Source organism: Peromyscus eremicus, chromosome 8b (assembly GCF_949786415.1).
Source record: "Peromyscus eremicus chromosome 8b, PerEre_H2_v1, whole genome shotgun sequence".
Taxonomy (NCBI): Eukaryota; Metazoa; Chordata; class Mammalia; order Rodentia; family Cricetidae; genus Peromyscus; species Peromyscus eremicus.
Window position 1 is genome coordinate 29,954,749 of NC_081424.1, and position 19,398 is coordinate 29,974,146.

The window sequence follows — 19,398 nt, forward strand, 5'->3', positions numbered from 1 at the left end:
TGTGGGCAGCTTTGGTTTTAAGTTAGGTATTGCCGGGCGGTGGTGGTGCACGCCTTTAATCCCAGCACTCGGGAGGCAGAGGCAGGCGGATCTTTGTGAGTTCAAGGCCAGCCTGGGCTACCAAGTGAGTTCCAGGAAAGGCACAAAGCTACACAGAGAAACCCTGTCTCAAAAAACCAAAAAAAAAAAAAAAAAGTTAGGTGTTGCATAAAAGTAAAGAGGCCCGGAATGTTCTGGATTTGAACCGCTGTGAGCCCGCAATGCCTGTGCTGCCTGGCCTGATTCCTACCCGGACCAGCTGGGCACGCTTCACTTAGGTCCCCAGGATCGCTAGGAATGAGTTCTGTTCTAGGCTGTCTCACTTTCCCTTCCCCTCATAACACTTATACGTTGCTCAGTACATAAAGGGACATTTATGGCAGTCCTTCGTAGGTTCAAGTTATATAAAAAGGAGAAGCAGAGTATAGGGTGTGTGTGTGTGTGTGTGTGTGTGTGTGTGTTTACTGATCTATTTTTGACTTAAACACATGCTAAAAATGCAGCATGTCTGGTGTGGATTACATTTGGGCTGTCCTGGGAGCATGTATGTGCCAGAAGAGACAACCAGTAGATTCTATCTTTAATCAAATTGTAATGGTTTTTATAATTCCAACAACTTCATAATTACCTTAGAATAATGTAATAAAATCTATGCCTAAGGTAAAGTGTATTTCCAACATTTATTCTACTTAACATTGTTTTGTGCATTAGAGGATCTAAACTTAAGCCCTTCATGTACCTAAAGCAGCCCACCAATGTGACATCAAGGGGAATTCCAATGTAACTGCAATAGAAAAAGAAAAAGAAAATGCCGACGTTCATGTACAAAAGCATGCATTTTTATTAACTTACTAAGAGATATTTATGTTTGATCAAACATATCCATATGACAACATTTTTGTCTGAATTCATGAAACTAGCTGGCCAAAATTTATTTTGCTGTAGAGCAGCAGTTCTCAATCTGTGGGTCATGACCCCTTTGGGGGTCAAATGAGCCTTTCACAGGGGTCGCCTAAGACCATAGGAAAACACATATTTACATTATGGTTCATAACAGTAGCAAAATTACAGTTATGAAGTAGCAATGAAAATAATTTTATGGTTGGGGGGTCACCACAATGTGAAGAACTGCACTAGAGGGTCACAGCACCAGGAAGGTTGAGAACCACTTCTGTAGAAGGTCATTCATTTATTCAGGTGAATGTTTGTAACACCCCCCATAGGAAAGGCATCCTGAATTGTCTGGAGATCATCTGGAGGAATAAGCAATAGTGATGATTCCAAGACTGTGCTAAGCACCCAGTGCCTCACACCCTAGGGATTCTGAACCACTTCTCTTTTGTTTTAATTGTTTTGAGAATCTTGCTATGTAGCCCAAGCTGGCCTAGAACTTGTGATCATCCAGCCTTTGTCTCTTGAGTGCTGGGATTACAGGTGTGTACCACCACACTGCTGGCTTTGATCTAGATGTGCTCCATCAAGCATTTGTTCAACAGTTTCTACATGGCATGTATCAGGCAATTTGATAGCATTTTTTCTGGTTCCAGAGTTAATAGCTCCTCTCGAACTTAAGGATTGGACCATATGGTGCCCCCAAATGCTCCCCCCCCCTTTTTTTATTTTGCAACACAATTCAGTTCTACATATCAGCCACGGATTCCCTTGTTCTCCTCCCTCCGGTCCCCCTCACCTTCCCCCCAGCCCACCCCCCATTCCCACCTCCTCCAGGGCAAAACCTCCCCCGCAGGCTGAGATCAACCTGGTAGACTCAGTCCAGGTAGGTCCAGTCCTCTCCTCCCAGGCCGAGCCAAGCGATCCTGCATAGGCCCCAGGTTTCAAACAGCCAACTCATGCAATGAGCACAGGACCCAGTCCCACTGCCTGGATGCCTCCCAAACAGATCAAGCCAATCAACTGTCTCACCCATTCAGAGGGCCTGATCCAGTTGGTGACCCCTCAGCCATTGGTTCATAGTTCATGTGTTTCCACATGAACAAATTTGGCTATTTGTCCCTGTGCTTTATCCAACCTTGGTCTCAACAATTCTCGCTCATATAAGCCCTCCTCATTCTCGCTATGCTCCCCCTTTTTAACAACTATCTTGTGGCTATCTTATAGAAAACTGAGATCCCTAAGGTAAAATAGAGAATCTGAGAGGGCTGTGGAGGAAGGGGGACTGTCCAGTGATTCTCTGACAAACTGATGGAGAGATAGGGAGCTTGTGTCTGATGATACTAAAGCTAGAAGATAAATTGGCTGGGACTTCCTAATGGCAGTGAAGCTGGCAAGTAGCAATTCACTTGGACATGTGTGCTACTGAGCTGGTGGCAGCTCATTCCATCCATATATCAAGGCACTAGAGACACAAGACTCGTTTAAGTTGGTGATAAGCAACAGTCAACGTTGAGGAAGAGTGCTTGAAAATGATCCACACTTTAGTATGCTTTTCAAAAAAAATAATAATGGAGGATAGAAAAGGAGAAAAAATTAGAGAAGAGTAAATATTGAACAGCTGGACGAAGGGATGGATGGAACTATCTATCACTCGCTAAGTGTCATGTGCTAACTGCTCTTCAGACAGTTTCTCAGAATCTCATTGAAAGTTCACCCACCAGGTCTCCCCACTGCTGCAGTGAAGGAAATCTGTGTGGGAGGTGTGACTTACTCATGACTTCCCTCTTAGTAAAAGGTAGAACTGCAAAGCAAATGTATTTTAATTTTTGACTCCCAAGATCATCAGTAAAAACAAAGACATTTTAGAAATGATATTCCCCTTTAATATTTATTCTCGTCCCCCCATGTGTGTGTATCTGTGTGTGTGTGTGTGTGTGTGTGCGCGTGTGTGTGTGTGTGTGTGTGTGTGTGTGTGTGTGTGTGTGTGTGAGCGCATGTGTACATGTGTGGTGATACATTGTGTACCCCAATAAAGTTTGCCTGGGGATCAGAGGACAAAGCCAGTCACAATATTAAACATAGAGGTCGGGCAGTGGTAGCACATGCCTTTAATCCTAGCATTCCGGAAGCAGAGATCCATCTGGAACTCTGTGAGTTCAAGGCCACACTGGGAACAGAGCCAGGTGTGGTGACACATGCCTTTAATCCCAGCACTAGGAAGGAAGTAAAATGGCAGGGCACAGAAAGGTATATAAGGCATGAGTAAACAGGAAGTCTCTTTCTTGAGCCTGAGGATTTCATAGAGGTAAGAATGTGGTTGGCTTGTTCTGTTTCTCTGATCTTTCCGCTTTCACCGCAACATCTGGCTCTGTTTTTATTTTTATTTTTAATTAATAAAACCTTTTAAGATTCATGTTACATACGTGCACATTTTAAATATACCTATGCACAGGCCACAGCACACATGTGCAGGTCCAAAGATGATTTGCTGGAGTTATTTCTCTCCTGTCCACCCTGTGTATCCCAGGAATTGAACTCAGGTCTTCTGACTTGGTGACCAGAAACATTACCTCCTTAGCCATTTTGTTGTCTCAGAACTGGAACTATGAAAAATAACCTTTGATTTGTAAATACACTAGGTTTTCTTTGTTTCCTCATCTTTTTGGTCCCAGGGAAAGGTTTTGGAAAGAAAATAATTATTAAGGAGGCAAAGCCTATGTAAGCCTATGGTAGTTGAATGTGAAAAGAGGAGGGACATTTGCATGTCAGTACAGCCCTGGAGTGAAAGAATTGGTGGGAACCATTCCTTGCCCAAGCACAAGTTCAACTCTTAAGAGTGGTTTTGTGGGACCCCTGGTAGTGGGGTCAGGATTTATCCCAGGTGCATGAACTGGCATTTTGGAGCCCATTCCCTGTGGTGGGAAACCTTGCTCAGCCTTGATACAGAGGGAAGGGGCTTGGTCCTGCCTCACCTTGGTCTGCCAGACTTTGTTGACTCCCCAAGGGAGGCCTTTCCCCCTCTGAGGAGTGAATGGGGGAGTTGGTGGGACGGGAGAAGGGGAGGGAGGGGGAACTGGGGTTGGTATGTAAAATGAAAAGAATTTTAAATAAAAAGAAAGAGTGACTTTGATACATCAGATGTAATACACTTTCCTTGTTTCTGCTATTTTATCTTGCTTACCAGCTGATGTGATGAGTACATGAAGTATAGTCATGGAAATTGCATAATCCCAAACCCATTCTTGTACAATCAGAGCAAAAAGCAATCCACAAAACAAGTAGGTGACTTCTGTTGAGACTAAGAGGACTGCAAACAGAAGAAAGAAGGTGGTTATTTGTGCTTGGAACATTTAACAATTCTGAAATGCAATTAACACATGACCATGAAATCTTAATCTGCAAAGAACTGTTTTAAATTTAATCGTTTTTTAAATTAGAGAACTTTATACTTGAACACTGTATTTCTATCATTTTCACTCCTTGCTCTCATGCTTCCTACCATGTCTCCCCTACTCCCTCCGAAACGCATGACCTCTTTTTCTTTAATTGTTATGGTTACATATATATGCATATGTATGTATATATACATAAATACAACCTGCAGAGTTCACATGGCCACCTAACAAGACCTGCACAAGGTTGATCTATTGGTGGAAGTATTAAGGCAACTCCACGTAGTGAAAAGGGAGGTTTATTTCGTGGGGTAACTTACAAGTAAAGGGATAGGTTACAGGGTCCGGGAGAGGTGTAGCGCAGTCCGGCATTGTTCTCTGGAGAACTCTGCTCAGTCTGGTTCTCAGGTCTTAAGGGCTCCTCTCTCGGCCCCGCCTCATAGGCGTGACCGTTACTGAAGCCTCAGTGGGGGTAGTACTTCCAGGTCTAAGCTGGAGCAGCTACCCACTACATTGATCAGTTGACAAGCCACCGTGGATGGCGAGCTGCAGGCCATTAGTGACTCCAAGGAGAGGGAGAATCAGTCTTCCCCAGGGAGGAGCTCCTGATAGGTTATCCAAGCTCAAGTAGTCACTCCTAAATACATACACATATGTGCAAAGTATTTTTGGTAGAAGTTTTGCAAAATGTTCTCTTATCCAAATTCAAATGTGGATAAGAACTTCTGACATTTTATATCTTCATTATCCTCACGTTTAAAAAAAAAACAACAACAAAATATAATTTCTGTTTCACAGTTTTTGTGGTTAACATTGAAGTTACAACACAGTTCGTGCATGTAGGCCAGCTATTGAGTTGTGAATCTAATTTTAAGAAGTATGAAATATTAAATGAAATTAATGAAAAAATTCAGTTCTGGGTTTTTAGAAATAAAAAGATGAATGGGTTTATTCAATGGTAATTTTCTTTTCTTTTGGTACACACAGTGCTTAATTAGAAATAAGTTCCTTTGTGCTTGTGGAATCATTTGGTATGTTCAGGTAGTCATCTGAGAAGCAAGGCTTATCACCATAGGTGAAATAAAGCCTCACCAATGACAGGTGTAGCTGGAAATGCTTCCAAATCCACTGGTTGTCACACAGGGGTTTCCATGAATGAATATAAAAAAATAGTTATTTACAGGTCAGGACTACAAATCTTGGTGCCTTGGGCATATGAAGGGACAGCCTTTTGCCTTTTTGGTGGCTTTTAAAGATGATAATAGTTTCAAGGAAGAGATCCATCCAACTTTAACAAATGTATTTGATATGCCACCAAAGTCCCTTTGTAAATAATACTAGTCCCATAAAAATTCCCTTTCCTTCACTTTAAAACTACCAAATGATTGGTGTGTTCATATAATCCCGGAATCAATAAATGTAGGCAGGCAAATGTGATATTTTGCAGAGCAGAAAGTAAAATAATCACCCTATTTCCTACTGTGTGGAGGTAATTTATTAACTAGCAAACCAGAAATTGCAGAGGAGAATATGAAAGACATCTAGCAAGCTAGTTCCAGGCGACGTCTTCTGAAGGCGTCCCTCATGCTCTTCTTCCGTCTCATTCCATTTAACTCAATAGGTTTTGGAAAATGAATGGAGAATTTACGTCAACTCCTTTTTCTATGGCATGGAAATCCCTTTGACTAACGTAAATCAGGTCAGCCTGTCCATCAAGTTAGCTGTCTATCAGTTCATCCTGTTCTGCACACTAAAACCAAGGAAGGACGTATTGTGCTGCATCTTACTGATGTCACCTAGTACACATTCCTCCTGCTTCCTAAGCTTTTTTAAAAAAAAGACAGAGTCTGACCATGTAGCCATGGCTGGCCTGGAATTTGCTATGTTGTCCATGATGGTCTCAGACTCACGGAGACCATCTGCCTCTGCCTCCCAACTTCTGAGATTAAAGGTTTGTGCCACCACATCCCACATTTGTGGGAGACCCTCCCACCTTTTTAAAGGGTTCCTATAAGCAGGAGAGAGGAATAAGAAACATTTTAGATAGAAAGATAGCAAAGATGAGACAGACAGAAACACAGGATAGCTTCGGGAGGACCTGGGTCAATACCCAATGGCCCCTTCTGTCACTTCAAAGGGGCTTTTTATAACAATGCCAAGGGGTGGGGCAAAAGACATCCCCCCTTGAGAGATCAAAGCACACCGCACAGCCAAGTGTAGACTCTTCCAAACACCTGGTAACCACTCATGTGATCAAGTCATCCCCTTATGCAGCCCTGCTGGGTAAAACAAGCTCAGATCTCACAAGGAAACCTCTGTGGGCTCCCACACACATTCTAGAGAGATTTCTATTGTCAACATTTGATTTTATAAGTTAACTTAAAGCTGCTTGGAGAAGGTGAATTTTGTCTTTTGTCACAAGCTTATTGTCATGTACTGATGAAGAACACTTAAGCTTTGCTTAGGGTTTGAAAACAAACACAATTCAAAGTACAGAACTTGAGGTCAGGGAACCAGCAATTCAGTATCACCTTAGAGGTGAAGAGTTCAAGGACACTGAGCAGGGTTGGGAACAGACTACTGTTTTATCTAGACTGACCTGCGCGACACAACAGAAAGATATTAGTCATAAAATAGACTCACTGGATGCACATTTCCCATTGCCATTGCTACATCTGAGCTTCAGGGCAACAGAACTGTTGAAACAGACCAGAAACTTGACCCTAAATCCAAGGTCAAAGCTTTGAGACTGCTAGGAAACTTACCTCCCAATCAGACAAGCCTAGATTCTCAAAGCAACAAAACTAAAGCGGTCTAATTAACCTTCATCCTCCAAAGCCCCCAAATTAAAGATTTACAAGGTTAAGGACTTACTTGTGCACAAATATCCGTGTTTCCTAACAGAAAATAACAATGCAACCCGAGTTAGACACCCGAGGACCTCCACTGACCTCTACTGTATGTAAACATTCTCCTCCACTAAGCCTGTGGCATCCCATCTTCACTGATTGACCCAAGGGCAAGAATAAATACGAACAGATGGGTCTGAAGTCTTTCCCCTATTTCAAACACATGTATGGTCCATACTTGACTTTTTTTTTTTTTTTTAAATAACTAACGCTTTATCATTTTTGCAGTTTTGGTGCAAAAACCACCTCAATTCAATAGGGAAGTGCATGAAGAGAAAGTTAATAGCATGCTTGACATCTTCTACCTTGTTACCATAAACATCTCTTGCTCTGACAGATTCTTTGCTACCCAAAATCGAATCAATAATGGCCCCCAAACAAGGTTATCCATTGGAAGAAGGCATCTTAAACTTTTTATTAGAATTCAGTAATTCTAGCTGACCAAGTTTTCTATACAAATCATATTTATTTGAAATCTGTTTTTTTTCTAGCTTCAGGCAAGTTTGTACATTTCCATAGTTTTCCCCAGAAAAGATCATTCCGTGGTTTCCTGGTGAATTTTAATGTTTAAAGAATCAACAATACATTTTTTGAAAAGGATGAAACTTAACATAATATTAGGAATAACTGCAATGAGAGAGTACATTTATGATTTATTTCCTTTTTCTCTTTTCTATATCTAGGTGTTTTAAGCTCTCCTGGTTTATGTGTTTTATTTTACAAAGAAAAATGATGTTAAACTTGAGTTTTCTAAAAATGAAGCAAACTCATGATGAATGCCCCAAAACAAGTGTGCTTTGTGTACAATCAGAGTAAAGGGGTTCACCTATTAACACACCAGGCTTGTGAATTTATGAGATACAAGTTATTTATCGTGCAAACATATTAAATTTAAAAGACACAAGTTTTTTCTAAGTATCTTCTTTTTTTTTTTTTTTTTTTTTTTTGGTTTTTTGGGACAGGGTTTCTCTGTGTAGTTTTGTGTCTTTCCTGGAACTCACATAGATCCACCTGGCTCTGCCTCCCAAGTGCTGGGATTAAAGGCATGCACCACCACCGCCCGAGTATCTTCTTTCTTAATGTTTCCCCCTGGAGTAAATTGGATTTTTTTTTTTTTACTTTTTGATGTGTGATAATTATGTCTATTTATGGAGTGCAGTGTGGCATTTTGATACATGTACGTGATGTGTAACGGATAGTTCAGGCTAACTGGCATATCTGTCATCTCAGACATACATTGTTATTTCTTTGTGGTAGGAGCCTTCCAGATCTCTCCACTAGCTATTTTGAAACATCCAATCAATTGTCACCAACCCCAGTCACCCTCTTCTGTGCTACAGAACATTTCCTTTGCAACCAAGTCTGCACTGTTGGGAGAAGAAAAAGAAAACAAAGCAGGAATGTGCAAAGCAGTAAATGAAGGTTCTCTGTCACCACCGCTTGGGGATCATGGCTCGATGCAGAATTCTCTAGGCTTCTTTCCGGGCACGCACACCGTGATGTCTGTTCCTGAAAATTGAAACGATGCCGTGCAAACTCCTCTTCACTCTATTTCGTACCTCACAAAGACTTTGTATGTCAATCCATTGTCATTTCTCTCCCTTTTCTTTAAAATGTGTTTACTGCAATGGAATACATGCAGCAAGAAACACGACAGCTTAAGAAGAAGCAGACCAGGAAAAGGGAGGTAGGGGAAGATGGTGGAGGGCAGTTGGGAAGAGGCAAATGAGTAAGAGTGACACCTGTGAGTAGTGTGTAGCCATTCCAGCTTTGGTCTGGAAGTTCCAACCCCCAATGAGGCTTCGGTAACTATCACGCCTACAAGGCGGGGCCAAGAGATCCGGATGCGCCACCTTCTCTTGGTTCCCAGACCCTGGACGCTGGAGGTGGACCGAAAAGAGTTCTCCAGAGAACATCACCGGACTGCGCTACATCCTTCCGAGACCCTGCGACTTACCTATCCCTTCATTTGTAAGTTACGCCATTAAATAAACCTCCCTTTTAACTACGTGGAGTGGCCTTAATAATTTCACCAATAGGTGTGGATAAAAATAGCACAAAGCTATATATGTGTGTGTGTGTGTGTGTATGTATGTATTGTGTGTGTTGATGATAATAAAATTTACATAAGAATGTGAGAAATTCGACGGGCGGTGGTGGTGCATGCCTTTAATCCCAGCACTTGGGAGACAGAGGCAGGTGGATCTCTGTGAGTTCAAGGCCAGCCTGGTCTACAGAGTGAGATCCAGGACAGGCACAAAGCTACACAGAGAAACCCTGGTCCCCCCCCCCCAAAAAAAAAAGAATGTGAAAATTCTAACTCCTTCCCTACATTTATGCTATTCTTATATTCTTATCCACATCCTAAGAATAGTCGCTTAAATGTCTTTGTATTATTTATTGTGACCTGCATACATGTGAAGGTCAGAGGACAACTTGCAGGAGTTGGTTCTCTCTTTTTATCATCTGGGTTCCGTGGTTCCCATGGTTCCACGGTTTTCAGGCTTCACTGGGCCACCTCGAGGACTCCACATAAAAAATTTTGATGCTACTTTTCCTAATGAAGTCAGTCAGATGTCATATACGGATAATCAAAAGAAAAGCCTAATGTTTTCCCACTTTCTACGTAAGAAAATATTTTATTGTTGCTTGCGTTTTGTCCACTTATCAATCAGGATTAAAAAAACAATTACCTTTATAATTTGTGTCGAGCCATGAAGGACATGTTTTGAAGTCAAATGGTGCCAGGACATCCCAGTCCCCACACCCTGAGAGATTACAAATGAAAAGTTTGCTCAGAGGGAGATCAATCTGAGCTGTACATAGAAGCTTTGCGCCTCACTCTTCACATACGAGGACATTTGATTCACCTATGTTGAGCACATTTTGAAACTGGCTGATAGGATGGCCGCCAATGAACATCTTGTCTGTATCGCCTTCTCTGCTCCATTCAATCTACTTTGTTAGGGCTGGAGAGATCGCCTAGGGTTAAGAGTGCTTATTGCTCTTGAAGAGGACCTAGGTCAGTTCCCAGCATTCACCTTGCAGCTCACAACCATCTTTACCTTCCATTCCAGAGACTTCCATCTGACCTCAGTAGGCTCTTGCACAAACATGGTGTACATAAACTCATGCAAGCACACACACCTATTTAAATAATAGTAATAGTAATAATCAATAAATAAATTTAAATCCACTTTTATCATTAAGCAATCTTAATTATATTTAAGGTCTCAGCTGTAAACGTGGTAGTTCTGTCCAGTAAACGAGGAGAACCTTTAATATGGAGAGAACAGGGTCTTGGAAGCCAAAAGATACAAATCTAAGCCTGTGTTATAACTGTGAACTTGGATAAATCATTTAAGGTCTCTGGGTTTCAGTTCTTCACCATAAAGTAAAGAAATTAATCTGTGAGATTCCTTCCTGTTCTTAGAGCTGAGTCTGTAAATTGTACACCTGGACTGGACTACGATGGGGATTGAAATCCTGGGCAGCTGGTCAACCAGTTAGCTGCTGTCAACAACTTTAAGGTCCAATTATCTCAAATTCTTTATCCTTGCTGGGAACGGTAGCCCTCACCCAAAATCTCAGTTCTTGAAAAGTTAAGGCTGAAAGACTGAGTATTTGGGGTATCCTGAGCTATGTAGCCTGAATTTGTCTCAAAACAAACAATAACCAACAATTAACCTATTATAACATTAATTCTGCACATAATTTGAGTTATATTTATTTAAAAGCAATGAAAACAACAAAAGCTAAGTGTAATGGTACAAAGTTTTTTGGGGTTTTTTTTTTTGTCTGTTTTTGGTTTTTTTGTTGTTGATTTTTTTTTTTTTTGAGACAGGGTTTCTCTGTGTAACAACCTTGGCTGTCTGGAACTCCCTTTATAGACCAGGCTGGCTTCAGAGAGATCAGCCTGCCTCTGCTCCTGAATGCTGGGATTAAAGGCATGCACCACCACTTCTGGTGATGGTACATATCTATAATCCCAGCAATAGCGAGGTACAGGCAGGAGGCACAGGGAGCTTTGGAGCCAGCCTGGACTGCACAGACACTCTGTTTTTCCCCCACCAAATAGAAAGAAACAAAAAAAATTCCTCACTACTGACTCACATTAACTCGAAATCTTCAGCTGCTTTGCTTGGAAAGCCAGGAAGAGTATGCATAGTTTTTACTATCTCTAGCCCAAGGCCACCATTGAGATTATGAGTATACACTGGACATTCCTCTGTGGGTTTGTCAGCAAGAAGGCTGAATAACATTCTTTCCATTGCAGAAGTCAGTTGATTTATTTTGGGGATTAATTTGCATAGCGAAATGGAATTCTCTGCTTTCATAGTAAAATTAAATTACATAAATACTCAATTTATAGGAAGTTAATTGTAAGTATATATAATTTATTTTAAGGAAATTGTGTTGGCAACTTAAATTTGTAGAGAAAAATTTCAACTAAAGTAAGATAAAAAATTATGTGGCAAAAATGCCTCAAACTGACAAATTATATCATTAAAACCCACCAGTTGGGCTAGAGAGACTGTTCAGTGGGTAAATTCACTAACCCTGATGACCTCAGTTGGAGCCCTTGAATCCTCATGGTGGAAAGAGAAAGCTGCCACTTGGGTGTGGGTCCATGCACCCACATACATACACATAGGTAATAAATAAACAAATGTAATTTTAAAGCACCCAGATTATCTCGTTTTGTCCTCATGATAACCCTTTTTGTAGATTATGATTTCCCCTAGACAAATGTAGACACTGAAATAAGAGAACTTCTGTGACTAATTAAAGGCAAATCAAGAATGGAACTGGAGAGATGGCTCAGCAATTAAATGTGCTCCCTGCTTTTGTTGAAGATCCAGGTTTGGTTCGGTTTCCAGCACCCACATCAGGTGGTTCATAACTGCCTGTAACTTCAGATGAAGGGCGTCTTCCCTCATCTATACTCTGCAAGTACCTGCTTAGGCATGATGCACATAAACTCAGACATGTGCGCGCACAGACATACACACACACACACACATAAAATTCAATCAGTTGATCTTCTAAAAAGTGAATCAGGAAGTTAGTAAGAACCTAGGCCAGAATGCATCCCTGGCTTGCAGTCCAAACTTATGTCCAGTATTTTTTTTAGGGAATTCTTAAATGAATGTGGGCTCTCTCTCAGATGTCTAGTGCAAACTCTCTCTGATTCAATACCAGCCCTAAGAGCATGGCTTCACTTTTCCTGCAGTATGAAATAATTCTGCCTGGTTCTAGTTTTTTCATGGCACTGACTTTGGTCATTCTTAATAGCAGAATGTTAGTTTGTATTTACTTTCAAGACAAAATTTTAGATGCCATCAAGAATCTACAAGCTATAATCCATCAAGCCATGCCATTAAGTATAAACTCCTTTTACTCCATGTCCACTTTTAAATCATGTTTGAAAACAACATGCCACTCCCCTGAGTGGCAGCACATGCTCAGTGATGGGTAGTAAACAGTGTAGAATAAGATGACACACACCAAAAGGTTCTGCAGAGCAACCCGTAGGGAATCGGGCAGAGAGATCTATCGGTCTGAGCTTTTGTGCACAATAACTTACTTAACAAGGAAAAGAAGAATAACTAATGTGTAGCATTGGTAAACTACATATTACTTGGAGACTTAAGGCTGAAAGGGGACTCAGAGTACCTGGTATTGCAGACAGAATGAGCTGTTATGTCACACCATGACACCCAGGATCAATGCAGTCCAGAGAGCCACACCACTTACCCTGTGTTTATCCAAAGAGACATCCTACGCGCCAATTGTGTTTGTCACTTTCCTTGTTGCTGTGATAAAATACTTGACAAAAAAAAAAAAAAAAAGCAAATCCAGGAAGGAAAGGTTTATTTGGGATTTGGGTTCATTGTGTGATGGTCCAGTATACCAGGGCACAGAAGGCATGGTGACCGGAGCTTGAAGTAAGATGGTCATGTGTCTTTACTCAGGAAGGAGATGGCGAGAACACTAGCAGGAGGATCATTCTTCCTTTGTGTGTAGTCCAGAACCCCAGCCATGGACCCGTGCTGCCTGCACATCAGGTGTGTCCTACAACCTCAATTAACACAATCTACAAACCCCCTCCTAGGCATAGGCATAGATTTGTTTCCAAGGGTAACTCTGGATTCTCTTGAGCTGACAATCAATTTTGTAGACTCTCACACCAATATTTATATCCTAACTTGACAAAATCGTGCTAAACCCCAGATATAATACTAAAAACAATAATAAGAGGTCATTTTGAAATAACCATCCCCTGCACACATATAATAATGCAATTAATGGCTAAGCCTGTTTGCAAGAATTTTCAGAGCAATTGATTAAAACACAATAGATGATGTTGAAATGGACCCTTCTACATGTGAGTCTCACCAAAAAGCAATACAGATTAATGGAGACCAATGGATTATTCAATAAAAGATGTGAAATTGTCTGGCTTCCAGCTAGAAAAAAAAATCCCATTAGATTCTAGTCTTGTACCAAATACCATAATAAATTTCCAAATGGATTAAAGTCTTAAATGCCAAGGAAGAGATTGGGAGAAAATATTTGAAACATATATATCACAGGAAAGGGCTTGATAGCTACAATATAAATTCCTACAAAAGGCAAACAAATGGAGAGAAAAATGAGCAAAACATATAAATAGGTGTTTCATGTGAAGAAACACTTAAAAATCCAAGAAACAATCAAAACCTCCCGAACCCATCATCTATCTTCAAAAACACATTCTTTAAAATGTCAACATTTCATATGGGAAATTTTCTATTTAGTCACTCTGCTTTGGAATTTGTTTAAAATCATTTTTTGCTCAGCCAACACACAATACTTTAGGAATCAGTTTTCCCCGGGTGATAGATTCATTGAATTCATTCAACCTAATGGGCCTGCGTAAAGAAGGCACTGTCCACTAGAACCAAGGGGAAAGTCACCAGTGTTGCATACCACATCTAATTTTGTCACTGCGGAACTGAATTTACAGATTTATCAAGAGTCTACCTCTCTCAACTATCTAAAAATGAATGAGCAACCTTGTCTCAGGGGACGTGTGAATCCAGACTCTGGAGTTCTGGGACCTTTGGGAGCGGCACCACTCAGACTCACTTCATTCTTCTCAACCCTCTCCTAGTCTCGGCCTCGATGTCCCCCATACCTACACACCAGAACTCTTCCCTCCGCCTTCCATACTCATCCCATCCTTATCCTTTCATATCTCTCAGGCTTTATGCTCTAACCTCTGCTCCCTCTTGAGTCTCGGTCTCTCCCCTCAACACTTCGTTCCCTTTCATCATTTTCTCTCCAAGAGACATCCACAGGCACGTGGATGCACGATGGCCACATTTTGTACATGTATATGTGTGTGTGTTGTATATACGTGTACATGATGTGTGTGTGTGTGTGTGTGTGTGTGTGTGTGTGTATGTGTGTGTATGTATGCATGTGCATATGGAGGCCAGAAATCACTGTGAGGTGTCCTTTTCTGCCACTCTCCACTTGATTTTCTGAGGAAGTGCCTCTCACTGATTTCACTGAATAGCTAGCTTAGCTCTGGGGATCAACTTCTCTCTGTCCTTCTACTCGGCTTGTGGATGCACAACCCCATGCTTGGCTTTTTACATAGGGTGGGATCTGAACCCAGATCCTCATGCTTGGGCTACACACACTTTATCAGCTAAGCTAGCTCCCCATCCCCATGCACATTTTTGCTCATATTATTTGCATATAATACTTATTTCATGCTGACATTGTTGCATATGCATATAATCAACTTTGATGGCATTCATGCCATCCCTCTCGATAATCCCTCCTCTCCACTATCCCCTTCTTCTTCACTAACAGGAATCTTCCTCTTCCCTTTTCCTTATTCTCCCCCCCCACTTCTCTCTCTCTCTCTCTCTCTCTCTCTCTCTCTCTCTCTCTCTCTCTCTCTCTCTCTATCCATTTCTCTCAGATTAAATATATGAGAGGATACAGGGAATATGTGTCTTTCTGAGTTCAGTTTATTTCACTTAGTAAGAACACAACTTTCCTGACAAAGACATACATTCTTTATTCTTTATAGTGGATTTGTATCTTGTTCTATCTGTGTACCACATTTCCTCTATCCATTCATGCACTGATGGGCAACAAGCTAATTCCATAACACGACTGTCCTGAGTGGTACCACAACAAATGCGCACACAGCTCTCCACCCTGTGTTACTGAATTTGGTTCTTTTGTATATAAGGAAGGCATAACTGGTTCATGCATCATTTTTATTTTTACATTCTGAAGACTTTCCAAACTGATTTCTGTAGTGGCTGTACTAATTTATATCCTTGCCCATGTATAAAGACTGTTTCTTCCACATTCCTGCCAGCATTTGACGTTCTTACTTCTGTGGATTTTATTTCCTTTTGTGATAGCCATTCTGATCTTGATGAGATGAAGCTGAACATAGTTTTGGTTTGCATGTCTCTGATGGCTAGTGATAGTGAACATTTTTTTTTCATATCTCTTTGGTCATTTGTACTTCTTTTGAAAAAGTGTTCAGATCATTTATTTATTGATTGGGTAATTTTGTTCTTCTGAGTTTTCAGTTTTTGAGTTCTTCATGTATTGTGGGTATTAATTCCATCAGATAAATAATTTGCAAAGTTGCTGTGCTATTCTGTAGTTGGTGTCTTTATTCTTGTGTTGCCTTGCTGTGAGGCAATTGCTTTGTCAATTCTTTCTACTATTTCTTGAGCTACAAACGTCCTTTTCAGAATATGCCTAATCCTGTATCTTGAATGGCTTCTTCTGTTTTTCTCTGTTAGTTTCAAGTCTTACATGAAGATATTTTTAGTTGATTTTTGTACAGGGTAAGAGATAGGAATCTAGTTTTATTCTTCTAGACAGCCAGCCTTCCCAGAGCCAGTTTGAAAGTAGACTGCAACGCTAGAATCCCAGTTTTTATTTTCTTGGGTAGTTAAGAGCCTATTCCCAGGAGTAAAGTCACAATATTATAAATATAAACCTTTCATGGCAGCATCTCCTAAATTTTTTTATTATTAAGGAAGATGACATGGAGTGGATAACTATCAGGGACACCCAAATGAAGGACTCAATTTAAAACCAGCTAAAAGCTCTGCTTTCCTAGAGATGGCGTTGTGACCATGATAATGTGAAACCTTTGACTATGTCCTCATCAAGACAGGGTCAATTAATTCCCAACTTTTGAGAGGAGTATCTGCAGATGGGAAAGGAATGTGTAACACAGAGCAATCTTGGGCTTCTTTGGCTCTTAATTCTCTTGAGTCATGTGGCTTTGGCCTTGCTGGACTCATTACACTATGTATTAATATTAACTTGTTTTCTTTTCATTTAAATAGCCTCTATTTGAAATATTTCTAGGTGATTACTTTATTTCATTTTAATACAAAACAAAATGAATAATATATAATCTTTATACTAATATATATTCAAACAACATAACACTATTTTTATTTCTATATTAACAATGAAGTTTCAATATATTTTAATTTTGTAAGGTTACCAACTTGCTAAGAAATTTTGCTTTCATAATCCATCAAATAATACTGCAGAGAAAACTGACAAACGTTAAACCCATATAACATTTTAGAATTGGTTTTTAGAAGTTAAATCATATTTTGTGAGAAAATGTATTTGTTTATAAATTTTGCACATAAAACATCTACTTTCCCAACAAACTTATAAAACTTTATATATAAACGTAATATTAAAAGAATATATTTTATTGTGAATGTGTAAGTTTTTAAAGCAAGGTATCCTTTTTGTAAATTATTACCATTTCTACTAAATTATGAATCTTAATAGTAAATTTTTATTAGTAGATTTACTTACTTCCAGTAACTTCATTTAATCTCTACTGTACATAGCCTTCAAGAACTAACATAAAAGACAATCAGACCATGACGTTCCCCTGCTTGACATCTGTCTATGGTTCCACACTGTCATTAGGATTCATTTAAATACCTGGTACATATGACAAATAGTCACTGAGTTTGGGTAGTAGTCTGAGATGGCCTTGGATATATCCTAGGCCAAAAAGACTCAGCCCAGAAACCATTCTTAAATGTGTAAGCATGGAACTTCCCCTGGGGGTCTGTTAAAATGATTTGGGGGCTACAATCTGAATTACACATTCAGTAGTTCTGAGGTTAGTCCGAGGAATTTGCAGTTCTAGTGAGTTCCCAGGGAATGCTGGGTCTGTACATCTCTGACTGTGTTTAGAAAGCCGTGATGTAAAGGCAACAATAAGAAAAGAGAAAGCCACAACACAGAGGGAAGAGCTGTGACTGAGGGGTGTTCAGAATGTTGCAGATGTCCATGCAAGAGACCAAAGGTGTAAACATGTATGTGTGTGTGTGTGGGGGGGGGCAGGGAGTTGAGGGAGAGGAAATTTCTATAGGAAATACTTGACAATAATATTTATTATAGTTTTACTTTGTATCAGACGTTATAAGTACTTTACCTCATTCAAGCATTGTAAAATTTCTGAGTAGCAAGTTATATTATTATACTTTTTTTTTTTTTTTTAAAATGAGACTTAAAGAGGCTTAGCAACTTTTCCAAAGCTTGGTGATAGATGCAGAGCTAGGATTCCAACCCTGCTCTCTGAATTGTAACCATCATGTTCTTTGTGATGACCTGGACCAGGGATGAGGAGTTGCCGTACTGAGAAGGAAAAGCCCCGTGCAGACAAGACGAGGAGTAGATGGACAGTGTCTAAAAGAGATGAGATCATGGTCCTGAGGATAGGGCTCAGCCATGCAAGCCTGAGGACCAGAGTTCAATTCCCAACACCCATGTAAAAATCCAGACACTAGAGGCACGTGCTAGGGAGATATAGACAAGTAGATCTCTGGGACTCACTGATCAGCCAGATTAACCTAATCATCAGCAAGCCTCAGCCAGGTCTCTGTGAGAGACTCTGTTTCATAGAATAAGGTGGACCATTCATCTGAGAGTCACCGGTTGTGTGTATGCACATGCACATGTGCGTGCATGCACGCACACACACACACACACACACACACACACTGGGATCAATCGTGATGTATGCCTTGCTGAAGAATTTTGAGAGCCTCTGAGTGCTTTGGAGATTGAAAGCTTAAAGGAGCAGTATAAAAGTAAGGAACCATTAGGTAGGGAAAGCATTTAAGTGGTTTTGTTTTTGTTGTTGTTTTTTGTAATAACTCAACCCAGCAAAGAGCTGGACAACAGGACAGATGCACGAGTTTACCAAAGAAACAGAAGCTGCCAAGCAATTTGAAAAGGATTGAGTAGAAAGGGAGAGGGGCCCATGGGTTACATCACCCAGTTTCAGACCTGTCTGACTGGATAGACAAGAAGGAGAAAGACGGGTCTCAGACGACAGGAATGGTACCAGTTGACGGATCCTGGTACTATCTCAAAGAAGTAATGCAAGCCACATATGGAATTTAGACTGTTCTGTGGCCACTCATCCAAAACAAGTGTAAAGCATGAGTGCTGTACAAGACGCTGTACGCTTGTACTCACAGGACTCAGAAGGTCAAGACAGGAAGATCGTGGACTCAAAGCCAACCTGGGCTATGTGGCAATTTTCAAGGCAGCCTGAACCACGTAGCAAGACCTTATCTCCAGAGGGAGGTGGAGAGGGAGAAAGAGAGTGTGAACTTAATTTTAATAATATTTTCTTATTTACTTAATCCAATTTTGTCACGATATTATTTTCAGCATGCGCCAAACATTAGCCATTTCTACGTTATCTACTCCTGCTACATCATGGGCATCAAGCATGTGCTTGACATGTAACACATCTCGATTTGGGATAGCCATATTTTGAGGGCTCAGTAGCCATCTGTGGCTAGCAAGTGTCATAGCTGACAGTGGAGCACCAATCACTGCCTGACCTTTTAGCTTCATCCCCACCAACATTTGCTAGTCACGCCATATTTATTACAGTTGGGGGACTACTATGCAGCCATCAACACACCCGTATGATCTCATTTTGTACGTGCTCACACAAAAATCTCTCCAGGTTTAGCTGATGACTGTATTTCACAGATACGGAAACTGAGGTGAAAGTTAGTTAAGAAAGATGTCCCAGCTCATGTGGCTCGTGTGTGACAGGGTTCGGCCCTATTTTT

At 40.6% G+C, this 19,398-nt stretch overlaps 1 protein-coding gene across 1 annotated transcript; it reads right to left on the reverse strand.

Annotated features, from left to right (window-relative positions):
- Positions 1 to 700: 700 nt before the first annotated feature.
- Tmem244 (transmembrane protein 244) lies at positions 701 to 19,087 on the reverse strand. Its single transcript, XM_059272986.1, has 5 exons — positions 19,013 to 19,087; positions 12,649 to 12,787; positions 9,928 to 9,987; positions 4,115 to 4,240; positions 701 to 823 (listed from the first exon to the last, which is right to left on the reverse strand). Exons 1-5 carry the CDS (start codon positions 19,085 to 19,087, stop codon positions 771 to 773), a joined length of 453 nt encoding a protein of 150 aa, XP_059128969.1. The 3' UTR covers positions 701 to 770.
- Between the last annotated feature and the right edge of the window lie 311 nt (positions 19,088 to 19,398).

Excerpts from the sequence above, each read along its gene's own strand:
- Tmem244 (XM_059272986.1), bottom strand. The coding sequence starts at position 19,087 with ATGGCTATCCCAAATCGAGATGTGTTACATGTCAAGCACATGCTTGAT. Across the intron at positions 12,788-19,012 it reads ATGTAGCAGGAGTAGATAAC|ATCTCTCTGCCCGATTCCCT; the intron begins GTAGAAATGGCT and ends TCAGACCGATAG. Across the intron at positions 4,241-9,927 it reads GCTCGACACAAATTATAAAG|TCCTCTTAGTCTCAACAGAA; the intron begins GTAATTGTTTTT and ends TTCTGTTTGCAG.